The 16,293-nt window shown below is 54.3% G+C and overlaps 1 protein-coding gene and 1 non-coding gene across 3 annotated transcripts; both read left to right on the forward strand.

The window, feature by feature from the left end:
* The first annotated feature begins 1,060 nt into the window (after nucleotides 1-1,060).
* PRRC2A (proline rich coiled-coil 2A) lies at nucleotides 1,061-16,226 on the forward strand. 2 transcript variants are annotated; one of them, XM_078446738.1, is made up of 31 exons: nucleotides 1,061-1,248; nucleotides 3,087-3,261; nucleotides 3,764-3,941; nucleotides 4,296-4,395; nucleotides 4,491-4,563; nucleotides 4,899-5,042; nucleotides 5,203-5,354; nucleotides 5,536-5,615; nucleotides 5,991-6,133; nucleotides 6,434-6,524; nucleotides 6,618-6,834; nucleotides 7,240-7,714; nucleotides 8,092-8,282; nucleotides 8,533-8,830; nucleotides 9,231-9,441; nucleotides 9,632-11,497; nucleotides 11,872-12,137; nucleotides 12,339-12,469; nucleotides 12,699-12,828; nucleotides 12,934-13,019; nucleotides 13,215-13,448; nucleotides 13,588-13,728; nucleotides 13,848-13,916; nucleotides 14,030-14,197; nucleotides 14,388-14,470; nucleotides 14,638-14,848; nucleotides 14,940-15,038; nucleotides 15,171-15,383; nucleotides 15,498-15,592; nucleotides 15,699-15,789; nucleotides 15,901-16,226. In XM_078446738.1, exons 2-31 carry the CDS (start codon nucleotides 3,150-3,152, stop codon nucleotides 16,039-16,041), a joined length of 6,489 nt encoding a protein of 2,162 aa, XP_078302864.1. In that variant the 5' UTR covers nucleotides 1,061-1,248; nucleotides 3,087-3,149; the 3' UTR covers nucleotides 16,042-16,226. The 2 variants fall into 2 exon arrangements, with proteins under 2 accessions (XP_078302864.1, XP_078302865.1); XM_078446739.1 differs by lacking the exon at nucleotides 13,848-13,916.
* On the forward strand, nucleotides 3,446-3,576 carry LOC132668137 (small nucleolar RNA SNORA38). Its single transcript, XR_009605495.2, has one exon. It is a non-coding gene; the product is annotated as a small nucleolar RNA SNORA38 (small nucleolar RNA).
* Nucleotides 16,227-16,293: the final 67 nt, after the last annotated feature.

Consider the following 16,293-nt stretch of genomic DNA (forward strand, 5'->3'; position numbering starts at 1 on the left):
TAACTAGTTCTTCACATTTTTTAATAAGAGTCAAGTTTTTCTAGAAGCATTTCTGAACCTCCCCAGGCAGGATCTGATTGTATTCCTCTACTTCCAGAATGTATTGTGGATGTCTCCGGCGGCTTCATAACAGTTGTCGAAGGATTTACTGAACGGTTAGTAGGTCTGATTGGAGCACAGTGATAGAAGACAAAGGAGGAAACTAGTACCGCATTTCGTAGAATAAAACCCATTGTGAAGAGAATACAAACTGCCAATAGTATCAGATATATAAATACATTCATGAAAATTGTTATAAAATTAAATGTCTTAGTCATTGGTTGCTGATATGCTAATGAAGAGGTCATTCCTACCCTATCTTTGTTCAAATGATTTGCATGTATTATGCAAATAAACAGAACTATCGAAAGAATGCCTACTGTGCACGGTGCCGACGATACACTCCCCTGGACCTCAGGATTGGCCTGTCTATCCACTTCATTTGCATGACGTGATTTAATAACTAGAAGGCCCCACCCCTCTGGAGCTTTCGCCCCTTACAAATGGACCCGTGTGTCGGGGACTCTTCCCTATTATCTAGGCTCCGCCCTCCGGCAGCTAATCCTTTCTGTCCCCTGCGTTCGCTCGGTCTCCCCCACTGAAAGCACTATCAGCCTTGCATCGTTTCCTTCATCTTCGCATCCCTACGTCTCACCGCTCCCATCTTTCCACGAACGCACGACGCACGCTCCGCCTCTCCTCCCTCCCCCCCACCCCCCGCCCCTATTCGTCGTGCAAATTCTGCGCCCCAACCGCCCGGCCGACAGACGCTGTATTCCCGCCCCCTCTACGCGTCTTAACGGCCGACGCCGGGGGCGCGTCTCTTTAGCCAACCGGCGTCCTAGCGCCTGTAAGTCCCTCCTCTTTATGCAAATAACCTGTGCCTGCTCCGCACGCCCTGCTTTTTTTTTTTTTTTTTAAATAGGGACAGCCCTCGAAGTAAAGAAGGATAGGGTGGGAAGTGCCCCGCCCTTTATGCAAATCAAGGGGCGTGTCGTGCGCTGAGGGAGGCGGGAGGTGGGGGGGGGGTGCTCCCGGGGGCGGCGGTTGCCCGGATGGGCCGTTAGTCTGAGCCCAGCCGCGGAGTGAGCGAGGGAGACGGGAGGAGCCGAACCCGGCGCCATCCGCCGCCATCCGCCCCCGCCCCACCGCCATCCCACCTCGGGGAGCCCCTAGGCCCCGGTCCCGGACCCCCGCGCACCCGGCCAGGTGAGTCTGGGGAGCCGAGTGCTAACGCCTTTTTCCGGCGCGGGAGCGGTGGTGGCGGCGGCGGCGGCGGCAGTGGCGGGCCGGGGGGAGGAGAAGCTGCCATTAGCCGCCGCCATTTTGTCCTCCTGCTGCTGGGGCTTGCCTGCCCCTCCCCCTTCGATACCCCCAGCTTGGTACCCGCACCTCCAACCCCTCACACAGAGTGTATGCCCTGCCCCTAATCACCCACTGTCCTGGTTTCTTGGAGTGACCCCTTTCTTGGGCCGGTAACTCCACACCATCCGTTGCGCTCTTGGCCTCTTCACCCCAATCTGTGGGTCCCCTTCGCTACCGCCACTCTGGGGTGGGCCGCGCCCGACGATCCTCGGAGTGTCTCCTTTCCTCCATATTGGACCCCCTCCACCATCAACCAGTGCTTGGGTTCCCCATTCTTGACCCCCGTGTTCGCGTCGAGTCACTCCCACCCTGGAACCCTGTTTTTATCCTGCATCCTTGGTTTTTACGTTCCTCAGTCTTCCTCTGCTTTTTAGTTTTTCCTGTGTCTTTTCCCCTCTGTGATTCAACCCCCGTTTTCTTCTTGGGTGTCTTGACGTTGCCCTTTTACTTTGTTCTGTCTTTACCGTTTCTGCTTAAGTGTATTATTTTCCACCTGCTTTCGTTTTGATCCTTCTTTATTAGTGTTATTCCACTATTCTTCTGTGTCCTTTTCTTTCATATATTTATTTTCAAACATACGGAGTCTTTAAACACCTACAGAGCAAACCCCATTCCCTCATTTTACCTGTCTTAAAGTTCTCCCTGATTTTTATCCTGATTTTACCCACTTTTTGCCCTGTGTTTGCCTGGATTTCCCACCACCTTCCATCTCTTTCCTGTACGCCATTCTTTCCTATAAATGAATGCCTGGTCACTCAGGAACTGACTGATGATGCAGAGTTTGGCCTGCTTAGGGAGGAAGGGATATTGGGGAAAGAAATGACTGCTGATGGACATTCTTCCTGAGGGTAGGAAAATGAAGTTGGTTCTGGTTTTGGCCCTATGATTATGGAGTGTGCTTGAGGTAGCTCCATAATGTTGTTTTTCTCACATCTACATAGGGTTAGTCAGAGCCCAGCAGTGTTCATTTCATCTTGACACAAGATTTTTTTCCAGGAGCTGGGATAGGGGCAAGTGCAGGAAATGATGGGGTGAATGTTCCAAATACTTGGGGTTCTGTAGCTTGGGAGTATGTAGAGCCCCAGTTGTTCCATAAGGAATTACCTGGCACCAGCCCTCAGTCTGGCTGAGCAAGCTCGTAAAATTGTTAAACTCCCAGCATACCTTCGTGCAAACCTCCCCAGATGGGAGTGAGGCTTCTGGGAAAGGAACCTGGGGCGCAGTTAGGGAGTTGGTGGTCTAATAAGTGGGGGATCTGAAGTTCTGTTACTTGCAGAATGGAGCTTTATGCCTTTTTCTGCTTTTGTCTAAGGCTGGGACTTGTCATGTTTTATTGTACATATCTGGAATGATTTCTGTGGGGGGAGAAGAGATTATGAAGAGATAATGAAGTAGCCGCTACCCTTTATAGCCTGGCACAAAAGGAAGAGTGTGTTTACTACTAGGAGGATACTAAATTTTTTATCTGGATTTGCTTGGCAAGAGGTGTCTGGGGGAAAGAGGCACCATGGCATTTGGGCTCTGTGGGAGTTTAAGGGACTGGGGACTTTGAATAGGCTGGAGGCAAAGACACCAGAGGGCCACATATCTGGGTCCCTAATGAGAACAAAAAGGACCATCTAGGTTTCTTTTGGAGTTAGTAAAGGGAGCAGAGACTGAAACACTTGGTGTCTGGCCCACAGGCTCCGGCACGTTTTGGGGGAGGTGCCTGCAGGACCCAACGTACTCAATGAGCTTCCAGCGCAATGTCCGATCGCTCGGGGCCGACTGCCAAGGGGAAGGATGGAAAGAAGTATTCCTCGCTCAACCTGTTTGATACGTATAAGGGCAAGTCCTTAGAGATCCAGAAACCCGCTGGTGAGGGTCCTGCGAAGATGTTCCTAATTCCTAGAGGCTGGGCATGAATGGGGCATACATTTTAAAGCTCTTTGAAGGGAAACGGTTATAGTGCAAATATCAAAAGACTAGAGAAACACTAGAGACTTCCAAGTTTTATTTTAGGTCCCATAGGGGACGTTGGTCTTTGGATGAACACCATTTACCCTCCTACAAAGGCGTGTCTGTAGTTCCCTGTCTTTGGACACGTAAGAATTGGAGGAAGAGAAACGTGGATTTGGAGAAGTCTGGGGCCAGCTTGCTTCCTGCAGGCTCAAGATCAACCATCCAACAGAGAAGCATCAAGTGTAATGCATCTTAGTTTTTCCAGTGGAATTTCAGGGATTGCTGAAGGCAAAGAAAGGAGTGGTTTCTAAAAGGAGTTTGGCTATAAGACATTAAGGGCGTATAAATGGGACTTAAGAGAGAAAGTTGTCAGATCACCCGTGTGGGATGTTTTTTCACCCTCTCATCTTTTCTCCAGTTGCCCCTCGCCATGGCCTACAGAGTCTCGGGAAAGTTGCCATTGCCCGGCGTATGCCACCCCCAGCCAACCTTCCAAGCCTGAAAGCCGAGAACAAAGGCAATGACCCCAACGTCTCACTAGTGCCGAAAGACGGAACAGGATGGGCAAGCAAACAGGAGCAGTCCGACCCCAAGAGGTAGACAGAGGCCTGGGGGATCTAGAGTGATGAGTATTTTAACTTTGAACTTAAGGATGAGTTGGGGCTTGGTCTAGCCCAGCCACATAAGATCCAGAGACAGAGGGAAGCCCCTTTCTTGGCTATTCCAGGACTCCGGTTAGAGGACTAAAAAATGACACTTTGAGCTTTCCGTCAGGTGGCAGGAAGGCATCAACAGACAGCCTACACAGGGTAACTAGGTTATAGTATTTTGTCGTAAATACTTGTGAACAGTAACAAATGGGCCTGGGTTCACTTATCCTCCATGAATCGGAGAAGTAGGGGAGGGCATCGCAGATTCTGGATAACTTTCCTGTCCTACCATCCCTTTAGTTCCGATGCCTCAACCGCTCAGCCGCCGGAATCGCAGCCACTGCCGGCTTCACAGACGCCTGCCTCCAACCAACAGAAACGACCCCCAGCAGCCCCCGAGGTATGTGAAGAACTGGATGTTACTGAAGGGCTGGAGGCAAGAATGGTTTGTAGCTCCACCACCCACCATCATCATTTATTTTTCTGCTTCCCCAGAACGCTCCTTCGGTTCCAAGCGGGGTAAAGTCCTGGGCACAAGCCAGCGTCACCCATGGAGCACATGGAGATGGTGAGTGCAGGGCTGCTTGGGGAGCTTGCTCAGTGCTCTTGTGGTAGGTAGGAGCCCTGCACTATACCTTCAGCAAAGTGTTCTCAGTCCTCTGGCTAAATTTTGGGCCCCGTATTCAGTTTCATGGGCCACATAAGCAAATTCATGTGTCTTACTGGAGGGTGAAGTGGTTCCAGAGCTGACCTTGTTTCTTGGGGAATGGGTATGCAGTACATAGGGGGTGAATTTTAAGACAGGAACTTGATGATCTGGTGCCTATCAGAGCCTTCCACTTTCATGGTACGTTGTTTCATGGTAAATATGCTTCTGTCTTCTGTGCACCCCAACCCCAACAGGTGGAAGGGCATCAAGCCTACTGTCACGATTCTCTCGCGAGGAATTTCCGACCCTGCAGGCGGCTGGCGACCAGGACAAGGCTGCCAAGGAAAGGGAGTCTGCCGAACAGTCGTCTGGGCCCGGACCAAGCCTCCGCCCCCAAAGTGAGTGGTTGCCATTTGTGAGTTGAGTAGGTTGTGAGTGGTTGGTTATTTTTTGCCCAGAGCAACACCTTATTCTATCTCAGAGCCAAGTGTTGGCTTATTCACCTTCTTCTCCATCATTTTAAAGCTATGTTCCTTTTTTGCTTTTTCCAAAATAAAGATTCTACAACTTGGAGGGACGGAGGTGGGCGTGGCCCTGATGAGCTGGAGGGCCCAGACTCCAAACTTCATCACAGCCATGATCCCCGGGGGGCGCTGCAGCCTTCAGGCCCACCCCAGTTCCCTCCATACCGCGGAATGATGCCGCCCTTTGTGAGTTTGCACATCTAGTTTTGGAGTGGTTGTGCTTGAAGCTTGAGATTTAGTAATTAGCACTTAGTTTTTGGAGGGGGGCAGAGAGAAAGCAGGGGCCTATGACAGGGGAGGACAATAGGTTTAGGGAGCTGGTTGGCTCTTTGTCCCTCTAAGCAGCTGCTGTTGGGACGTTTTGCAGATGTATCCCCCGTATCTCCCGTTTCCTCCGCCCTATGGACCCCAGGGGCCTTACCGATATCCTACTCCTGATGGGCCCAGGTGAGTAACCCAGCTCTGGGTTTGTGATTGGGGACGGGAAGCCTACTAGGAAGGGAGATGATCTTCAAGGCCCAGAGTCTTCTATGTGTATTTTTTTGGTTTTGTTTTCTTTTGTTTTTGACATTTATGAGAGGGGGAGCAAGCGGGCAAGGGGCTGAGAGAGAGGGAGACAGAGAATCCAAGCAGGCTCCACACTGTCAGTGCAGAGCCTAACATGGGGCTCAAACTCACAAGAACTGACAAACCGTGAGGTCATGAGCTGAGTGAAATCAAGAGTTGGACACTTAACCGGCTGAGCCACCCAGGCACCTCTTGTATGTGGTTCTGTAACATGCTGTCTTTTACACTCTCTCCCGTTTGTCTTTTCATATGCAGCCGTTTCCCTCGTGTGGCGGGCCCTCGGGGCTCAGGGCCGCCGATGCGCCTTGTAGAACCTGTGGGTCGGCCTTCGATTCTTAAAGAGGATAATCTCAAAGAGTTTGACCAGTTGGACCAGGAGAACGATGATGGTTGGGCAGGTTAGTGGGTATGAAGGATGAAGTGTTTTGGTCTCAAAAGGCAAAATCCCCTGAATAAATAGGGGGTTGTGTTGGGAGAAAAGGAGACACCAAAGGGTAGGGCAGACACAGGGGGGAAAGCCAAGTCCTGGTAAAGAACTGGGAGGTGTGGGAATGCCAAGACTCACAGTGGCATTCACTTCACTCAGAGGGGGGTTGGCGTTTCCAGTACTGCATCCTGTTACGTAGTTCTAGACCCCTTTGAAAGTTACCTGAGATTGGAGAGAACACTTGGGTTATTGCTTTTCACTTTTCCCTCAGGGGCCCATGAAGAGGTTGACTACACTGAAAAGCTCAAATTCAGTGATGAGGAAGATGGGCGAGACTCTGATGAGGAGGGAGCTGAGGGCCAGTGAGTTCAGAGGCTCAGTTTTTCTTGAAGTAATAAACTCTTAAGTGAGCTGTTTTACAGCTGATTTTAATTCCACTGTTGGTCTGCTCACAGCAAGGAGTCCCAATCAGCTGCTGGTGAGGAACGGCCCCCTGAAGCAGATGGCAAAAAGGGCAACTCCCCCGGCAGCGAACCGCCCCCTCCCAAGACGGCCTGGGCAGAGACCTCTCGGCCTCCAGAGACAGAGCCGGGGCCTCCTGCCCCAAAGCCTCCCCCACCCCCACCTCACCGGGGCCCCGCCGGGAACTGGGGCCCCCCTGGGGACTACCCAGTGAGTGTCTACAATGAGGGGTCAAGAAGGGTCAGTTGTGGGAGATGAGTGTTGGCTGAGAAGTTGAAGCAGTAGTAATAGAGGAAACTGGAGGGAGGGCCAAGAATGGGCTACAGGACGTGTAGATTGGTAGAGTATCTCTGCAAAGGTCTGGAACATCTTTGGTGTTCAGGGAGTCTGGGTTGTAAAAGGAAATTGGGATGCTAGTGAGGAAGAACAAGGAGACCTGGGTGTCTCTGAAAGGAGAGAAGAAACAAGATTAGGATGAGTTTGCCCCTACCCAGAGAGGCCACCAACCCAAGGCCGGTGCCTGCACCCGCAGGTAGAGACAGTTGATCAATCTGTGCAAAGATCAAAAACCTGACGACTGACACGTCTGGCCTTGCCGGATCTGCCCATTGACAGGATCGGGGGGGGCCTCCCTGCAAGCCCCCAGCACCCGAAGACGAGGATGAGGCCTGGCGGCAGCGGCGAAAACAATCTTCATCTGAGATCTCCTTGGCTGTGGAGCGGGCCCGGCGACGCCGAGAAGAGGAAGAGCGCCGCATGCAGGAGGAACGCCGGGCAGCCTGTGCTGAAAAGCTCAAGCGACTTGATGAGAAGTTTGGGGCGCCCGACAAGCGGCTCAAAGCAGAGCCTGCTGTCCCACCTGCTGCCCCTCCTGCCCCAGCTCCACCACCTGCAGTCTCCAAAGAACTCTCTGCACCTCCAGTTCCTCCACCAGCACCAGCCCCAACACCAGAAAAAGAACCAGAAGAGCCGGCCCAGGCCCCTCCTGCCCAGTCAACCCCCACTACAGGTGTGGTTCCAGCTCCCACCCTGGTGAGTGGTGGTGGCAGTACCAGTAGCACCAGCAGTGGCAGCTTCGAAGCCAGCCCAGGTATGGAGATGGGGCTAGGGTACTACCAGGTGTCCCAGCTCTTCAGTGTTTGGGCTGAGGGTACAGGTGGTATGGGTGGGAGGAAATGAAGTTGGTTTATTGGACTGTGGCAGATGAAAAAAGCTCTTTGCTCGTGTGGATATTTGAATTCCTGGATACGTAGTGACCTAAAACCACTTCGTATAAGCTCAGTCTGGAGCAAGGGGTAGAAGGCGTCTGTCGTTTTGGTGGTTTCATGGGAATTTAATGCCACCGTCATTGTTCTTGAAAGTAAGTGCTTATCTTGAGAGAGGGAGGTGAGAGCTGAGGTGATGGGTATTCGTGGCATACCTGTTGGTGTACTGGGCCACTGATGATTATCTTTTTTATCAACGCAGTGGAACCCCAGCTGTCCTCAAAAGAGGGTTCTGAACAACCAGAAGAGGTTCCTTCTCCTGCCACAACCCCTGCCCCGAAGGTGGAACCCAAGGGTGATGGGGTTGGTCCCAGCCGACAGCCCCCCAGCCAGGGCTTGGGCTACCCCAAATATCAGAAGTCATTGCCACCTCGTTTCCAGCGGCAGCAGCAGGTGAGATCAAGTTATTTCCCCCATTAAGAGCTGTTTCTGTCCCTGGCTTTGATGTTTATCCTGTTTGTAAGTTGCCTTCCGGGTCCCTCTACTACCTCTTGTCTCTCTTGTGTCTCTTTGGTTTCCATGTCGTCCAAGTGTTGATCACATCTGTGTATTAACTTTGCCTTGATGTGTGTTTCTCTTTTTTTGTTGAGAGTGGTGTGGGGGTTTTGAGGTCTCTCTCGTCCCCTCTTCTGTCCTTGCCCAGGAGCAGCTTTTGAAGCAACAGCAACAGCAGCAGTGGCAGCAGCATCAACAGGGTTCCGCCCCACCCGCTCCGGTACCACCATCACCGCCCCAGCCTGTGACCATGGGGGCTGTGCCAGCTCCACAGGCTCCGCCCCCACCCCCCAAGGCCCTGTACCCAGGTGCTCTGGGCCGGCCCCCACCCATGCCCCCAATGAACTTTGATCCCCGGTGGATGATGATTCCTCCTTATGTGGACCCCCGGCTCCTCCAGGGCCGGCCCCCTCTGGACTTCTACCCTCCTGGTGTGCATCCCACTGGTAAGGGCCCTTGCATGGGAGTGGGTAGGGGACACTTCAGTCCCAGGAAGTGGGTATCGGCATCTTGCTGTGGGAATAAAGGGTCACCGGTGAAGGAGGTTGGGGCAGGTATGTGGTTGTATTGCTGAGGTGGCTTTTTGTTTCAGGACCATCTTTGGGAAAGAAACGGTGGTCTTTCATTGGCCAGGATTTACTTGGGGGGATTCATTAATTTAGTCTGGGGAAACTGAGTGGATAGGGTAACTCTTTCAGGAGTGTGCATCAGGCCCAGACTTGGCAGGTATAAGAGAGGAGTTAACATTGATGTGACTGACAGAAGCAGATTGGGGAGATGCTTTTTGAGCTGCAGGGCCTGTCATGCAAGAGAGGGTTAGCTTTCTCATCCCTCTTGTTTTCTTAGGCTTAGTTCCCCGGGAGCGCTCAGACAGTGGGGGTTCAAGCTCAGAGCCGTTCGAGCGCCATGCACCTCCCCTGTTGCGGGATCGGGGCACCCCACCAGTGGATCCAAAGTTGGCCTGGGTAGGAGATGTCTTCGCCACCACGCCCACTGACCCCCGCCCGCTCACCTCCCCGCTGCGCCAGGCGGCTGATGAGGATGACAAGGGGATGAGGTGAGTCTGTAGTGAAATGAGTGCATTGCCACTGAAAGGGTCTGGGCTAGGAAAAAAGGTCCTTTGGATTATTGGTGCAGTGACAGGAATAAGTGTGAGAAGAGCGTCTGGGTGGTAATAAAGTGTTCTCTTTCTCCACCTAGTTGCAGTTTTTTTCATTCTAATTTCCACTATTTTGTTGCCCTTTTAGGAGTGAGACCCCTCCAGTACCTCCCCCACCACCCTATTTGGCCAGTTATCCAGGCTTTCCTGAGAATGGAGCCACTGGGCCCCCGATCCCTCGCTTCCCTCTGGATGAACCAGCTCCTGCAGGGCCCCGTCCACTCCCTTGGCCCCCAGGCAATGATGAAGCCACCAAAATACAAGCTCCCCCACCGAAGAAGGAAACCCCCAAGGAGGAGACTCCACAACTGACGGGGCCAGAAGCCAACCGAAAGCCTACCCGAGGAGTTGGAGGCCAAGGCCCCCCTCCACCTCGCAGAGAGAGCCGCACTGAGACCCGCTGGGGTCCTCGCCCAGGCAGTAGTCGTCGTGGGATCCCTCCAGAGGAACCAGGGGCCCCTCCCCGCCGTGCTGGGCCTATAAAGAAACCCCTGCCACCTACGAAAGCTGAAGAGCTCCCTCCCAAACCCCTGGAACAGTGTGATGAAAGCCCCAAGGTTCCAAAGCCAGACCTCCTCAAGATGGCAAAGGGGAAGATAGGGGTCCCCAAGGAGACCCCACCCAGTGGGAATCTTTCCCCTGCCCCAAGGCTTCGGAGGGACTACTCCTATGAAAGAGTGGGTCCTACCTCTTGCCGGGGCCGGGGCCGAGGCGAGTATTTTGCCAGAGGGAGGGGTTTTCGGGGCACCTATGGGGGCCGGGGGCGGGGAGCTCGAAGCCGAGAGTTCCGCAGTTACCGAGAGTTCCGAGGAGATGACGGGCGTGGAGGTAGTGCAGGTGGACCCAGCCATCCCCCTGCTCCCCGAGGCCGCACTGCCAGCGAGACGAGAAGTGAGGGTTCAGAGTATGAAGAAATTCCCAAACGGCGCCGGCAGCGGGGCTCAGAAACGGGTAGTGAGACCCATGAGAGCGATCTGGCCCCCTCAGACAAAGAGGCTCCTCCACCCAAGGAAGGAGTGCTCACCCAGGTTCCTCTTGCTCCTCCACCATCGGGAGCCCCTCCTTCACCAGCCCCAGCCCGATTTTCCACCGCCCGTGGTGGGCGCGTCTTCACTCCCAGGGGAGTGCCGTCACGCCGGGGTCGAGGAGGAGGGCGGCCCCCTCCGCCCATTTGTCCAGGCTGGAGCCCTCCGACCAAGTCCCTGGCCCCCAAGAAGCCTCCGACAGCTCCTTTGCCACCGAGTAAGGAGCCTTTGAAAGAGAAGCTGATCACAGGGCCTCTATCCCCCATAGCCCGGGGAGGCAGCAGTGGAGGCAGCAACGTGGGCATGGGTGTGGAAGATGGGGAGCGGCCCCGACGGAGGAGGCACGGGAGGGCTCAGCAGCAGGACAAACCGCCTCGGTTCAGGAGGCTGAAACAGGAACGGGAGAATGCGGCCAGAGGGACTGAGGGCAAGCCCTCTTCCCTAGCCCTTCCAGCCCCTGCCTCTGGAGTGGAGGAGACACTCACGACAGTTTCCATGCCCCCACCCCCGCGCCGGGCAGCTGCCAAGTCTCCCGATCTGTCAAACCAGAACTCCGATCAAGCCAACGAGGAATGGGAGACTGCATCAGAGAGCAGCGACTTTGCCAGTGAGCGCAGGGGGGACAAGGAGGCTCCCCCGCCAGCATTGCTGGCCCCCAAAGCTGTGGGAACTCCCGGGGGCAGTGGAGGCGGAACCGGACCAGGCATTTCAACCATGTCCCGTGGAGATTTAAGCCAGAGAGCCAAGGATTTGAGCAAGCGGAGCTTCTCAAGTCAGCGGCCTGGCATGGAAAGGCAGAACCGGCGCCCAGGCCCTGGCAGCAAGGCTGGCAGTGGTGGCAGCAGCAGTGGAGGAGGTGGGGGACCTGGAGGGAGGACTGGCCCAGGGCGAGGAGACAAGAGGAGCTGGCCCTCTCCCAAGAACCGAAGGTGAGTAGGGACAGGCTATTAAGTTTATTCTAAGGCTAGACTGAGGGGGAAGGGAGAGAATCTGAAGGAAAGGGAAGTTGGGCACCATGGACTCTGAGATCTAAGGGCACATGGGCTGCTGGGCGCTGGAACACCCACATGTAGGGAAAATAGTTGGAAAGCAATTGATTGAGTCTGGAGCGTGTGTGTATTGTATGCATATTCTCTGTTCTTTGCTCCATTCTGTAGACCCATGCCATACACCTAGGATTTGTTAGATGTGCTTAGAAACACCTGGATTTTAACAGGGAGGTGGGAGAGGTTGGAAGACTTGACTGGTAGGGAAAGAGTTAACAATTCCATGAATATTAGAGTTGATGCTCTGTTCTCTTCAGCCGACCTGAGGAGCGTCCCCCAGGGCTTCCTCTGCCTCCCCCGCCTCCCAGCAGCTCGGCTGTCTTCCGCCTGGACCAAGTTATCCACAGCAACCCTGCTGGCATCCAACAGGCTCTGGCCCAACTCAGCAGCCGCCAAGGGAGTGCAGCTGCACCAGGGGGGCACCCAAGGCCCAAGCCTGGGCCTCCCCAAACCCCCCAGGGCCCCTCCCCTCGGCCCCCAACTCGATACGACCCTCAGAGGGCCAACAACAGCGTCGGTTCGGGTAAGCTGGAGGGGCTAAGGGTGGGAATGTCTCCATCCCCAGAAAAGGTCAGGTGCTAAAGGGGGCAGAGTCTGCCCTGGGGACCTTGATGATGGGTGTCTGCACTGACCAAAGGTGGAAGGCTTGGGAGGGGGCTAACAGGAAAAACTAGGATCAGATGTAGACCAAGGCAGATGCTGACGGATTTCCCCTTTTCCCCAGACCCCCACTTCGAGGAGCCAGGGCTGATGGTGAGGGGGGTGGGCGGAACTCCCCGGGACTCTGCCGGGGTTAATCCCTTCCCCCCGAAACGGCGGGAGCGGCCTCCCAGAAAACCGGAGCTGCTGCAGGAGGTGAGGGATGGAGCTTGAGATTGTGTTTCACTGCTCTTACTCCTGAAGGTTCTCACTTATGTTTTCTCCACTTTTTCCTGTTCTTGTCATTGCGTCCTTACTCCCAGATTCTCCGTTATTAGTCACTTCTTGTCTCCCTTTTTGTCCCACACCTCATTCTGGCCCAGCCACTTCCACTCCCCAGTTCCCACCTCACTTATGTTTTGTTTCTGGCCTTTCTCACCTTTAGGAATCTTTGCCGCAGTCTCATAGTTCTGGATTTTTGGGCCCCAAGCCTGAGGGCCCAGGCCCTCAGGGAGAGTGCAGAGAGGCAGGGACAGAGGCCCTGACTCCTCACATCTGGAACCGTTTACATACTGGTGAGTACAAGTGAGCAGTGGTTGAAAAGGGCAATGTCAGAGAGCCAAGAGGGCATGGTGGCCTCTGGACCGCCTCTCATCTCTGCTGTCTGGTGCTCTACCCAGCCGCTAGCCGGAAGAGTTACCGGCCTGGCTCCATGGAGCCCTGGATGGAACCCTTGAGCCCTTTTGAGGATGTTGCTGGAACAGAGGTAAGTGACGATGGAAAGGGAGTGTCTGAGCTGGGATTCTCTTGAGCACTGGTAGTGCTTCTCCACCTGGTCTGGGTTGTCTAGGGCTATTTGCTCACATAATTTCTCCCTTTTCTTCAGTTTGTATTTGTAAACATTGGGTACTGATTGATGACTTATTTTGATTTAACTTAACTTTTTTTCCACTCCTCTCAGATGAGTCAGTCTGACAGTGGGGTGGACCTGAGTGGGGATTCTCAGGTGTCATCAGGTCCCTGCAGCCAGCGAAGTTCCCCTGATGGAGGACTCAAGGGGGCATCAGAGGGGCCTCCCAAGCGGCCTGGAGACCCCTCACCCCTGAATGCTGTTCCTGGTGAGGGTTCACCTGGCTCTGAATCCTCTGAACCTCCTAGGAGACGGCCGCCTGCTCCCCTTGATGGGGACAGAAAGGTAAAAGACCAAAAACAAGAGGAATGTTTCTGGGCCTCTGACTTTGGCCCTACATTTGTCGTCTCCTCTGTGCTTCTGTGTTTTGGGGATTCTTTCATTTGGGAGACGTGACTTGACTTCCTTTACTTCCCCAACGTAGGAGCTGCCCCGGGAGCAGCCTTTGCCCCCTGGCCCCATTGGCACAGAACGGTTGCAGCGTTCAGACCGAGGCCCAGAGCCCGGCTCCCTCCGGCCGTCCCATCGATCTGGGCCCCCGGTCCAGTTTGGCACCAGTGACCAGGTCTGCTTGGGCAGGATCTGAGTACCTTGGGTTGGGTGAAGAGGGGAAAATCTGGAGGTGGGATGTGGAGGATACAGGTCTTAAGTCATGGGACAATCCCCCTTGCATCACTACCACAGGACTCGGACTTGCGCCTAGTGGTAGGAGACAGTTTAAAAGCAGAGAAGGAGTTAGCATCAGTCACTGAGGTGAGTGGGAGAATGAGTTTGGTGGAAAGGCCTTCGGTTTCTGGAAAAAAATGGGTGTGACCTGGAATCCAGGAAGCCCAAACATTGCTTCTGACAAGGCTTTTTCCTCATAGGCCATCCCTGTATCCCGAGATTGGGAGTTACTCCCCAGTGCTTCTGCCTCAGCTGAGCCACAATCCAAGAACCTGGGTCCTGGGCACTGTGGCCCAGAGCCCAGTTCCTCAGGCCAGCGTTTGTACCCTGAGGTCTTCTATGGCAGCCCTGGACCTCCCAATTCTCAGGTAGGTCCTATTTCCTGTCCCATGACTCCTTTCTGCCTGCTGCCCCTTAGTGTCTGTCTTTCTGATTTGTGTAGTTGTAAAATGCCATTTTGTTATTTCATTTTTCTCCTTGGCTTTTACTGTAGTAGGTGGGGTGGGAGATCTTTTCTTGACCAGAAAAATGAGCTATTCCAGCCTTGCTCTCCCTCAGGTCTCAGGGGGAGCCATAGACTCTCAGTTACATCCCAACAATGGAGGCTTCCGCCCTGGGACACCCTCACTTCACCCTTACAGGTGAGACTCAATGACTGTTGATCTCAGAAGGACACGCAACTGTGTCTCAGTGGGAGGGAAGGGGAAGACCTGTTTCTGGGGTATGAAACACTAGTAGACTTAACTTGGAACAAATGATTCTGGTTTCCTGACTCCTTCTCCCCACCTGACTTTTTCCCCCCCTCCAGATCACAGCCCCTGTACCTCCCCCCGGGCCCAGCGCCCCCCTCAGCACTGCTTTCTGGGGTAGCTGTCAAGGGCCAGTTTTTGGATTTCTCTGCACTGCAAGCAACAGAGCTGGGGAAGCTGCCAGCTGGGGGAATCCTCTACCCTCCACCTTCCTTCCTCTACTCTCCAGCTTTCTGCCCCAGCCCTTTGCCCGACCCACCCTTGCTTCAGGTGAGAGGTGGGCAGGTGCTGGGCTTCGGGAGTTAGGGATGGGGGAGAATGCTTTTGGGAGTTGACATTTCTCCCTGTTGTCTCCCAACAGGTGCGCCAGGATCTGCCATCCCCCTCAGATTTTTATTCTACTCCTCTGCAACCTGGTGGCCAAAGTGGCTTCCTCCCCTCAGGGGCCCCTGCCCAACAGGTACCTTTTGTTACTTGTCCCTCATTGTTTCTCTGCCCAATTTCCAGCTTTTTTGTCTGACTCTGTTTCTGGTTTTATGACCTTCCTCCCTGCCCTTAATACCCTCCCCCCGACATTATTTCTTAACTACAGATGCTTCTACCCATGGTGGACTCACAGCTGCCTGTGGTGAACTTTGGCTCCCTGCCACCAGCGCCACCTCCTGCCCCACCGCCCCTTTCTCTGTTACCTGTGGGCCCTGCTCTGCAGCCCCCCAGCCTGGCTGTGCGGCCCCCACCTGCTCCTGCTACTCGGGTGCTGCCTTCACCTGCCAGACCCTTTCCCCCTAGCTTGGGGCGAGCCGAGGTAAGGTATAGGAACTGAAGTGTGAGGGAACTCCTAAGAGCTAGGGGTAGGGATTCAGAATCTCCAGGTGAATTGGGTTGGGAGGCAGGAGGCTCATGAATTTTTTTCCTTCAGCTGCACCCAGTGGAACTAAAGCCCTTCCAGGATTATCGGAAACTGAGCGGCAACCTTGGGGGACCTGGGTCGTCACGTACTCCCCCAGCTGGAAGGCAAGAGGAGGGAGTGGGGATGCAGACTGCTCACCCTTAAGGGCTTTCTTACTAAGGGGCCAGGGAACAGGGGTCAGGCTTGCCTTAAACACTCTTTTTCCTTTAGGTCATTCTCTGGCCTCAATTCCCGTCTCAAGGCCCCACCATCTACCTATAGTGGAGTCTTCCGCACCCAGCGCATCGACCTCTACCAGCAGGTGAAGGGGAGACCCCTGTGGCCCCAAGTCTGAATCCAAGAGTTACCATCTGAGTTCCTGTCTTTTCCATCCCTGACTTCCCAGTATGACCTCTATATACCTATATCCTAGGCCTCCCCACCGGATGCCCTGCGCTGGATGCCGAAGCCTTGGGAGCGGACAGGGCCACCTTCTCGAGAGGGGCCTTCCCGACGGGCAGAGGAGCCTGGGTCTCGAGGGGACAAGGATCCTGGGTTGCCCCCACCCCGCTGAGGGAGTTCCCCTTGCCCCCCCCCCCTCCCCGGGGCTTGTATATAGATTATAAATATATAAGGGGGAAAGGGGTGGGTGGGGAGGGGTTGTGGGGCTGGGGCCTCACTTCCCCTCCACCCCCCTCCCCTGGTCCCCTATCCCTGGGGCCGTTTGTTAAAAAAGAGTAATAAAAGGATTAAAAAATTTTTCTGAAATGATTTTGGGGATGGGTTGGTTGTTTGCAATCTTTTTGTAGCATAGTACAGTCCCCAG

The sequence above is a fragment of the Panthera onca genome, chromosome B2 (assembly GCF_046562875.1).
Source record: "Panthera onca isolate mPanOnc1 chromosome B2, mPanOnc1 haplotype 2, whole genome shotgun sequence".
NCBI lineage: Eukaryota > Metazoa > Chordata > Mammalia > Carnivora > Felidae > Panthera > Panthera onca.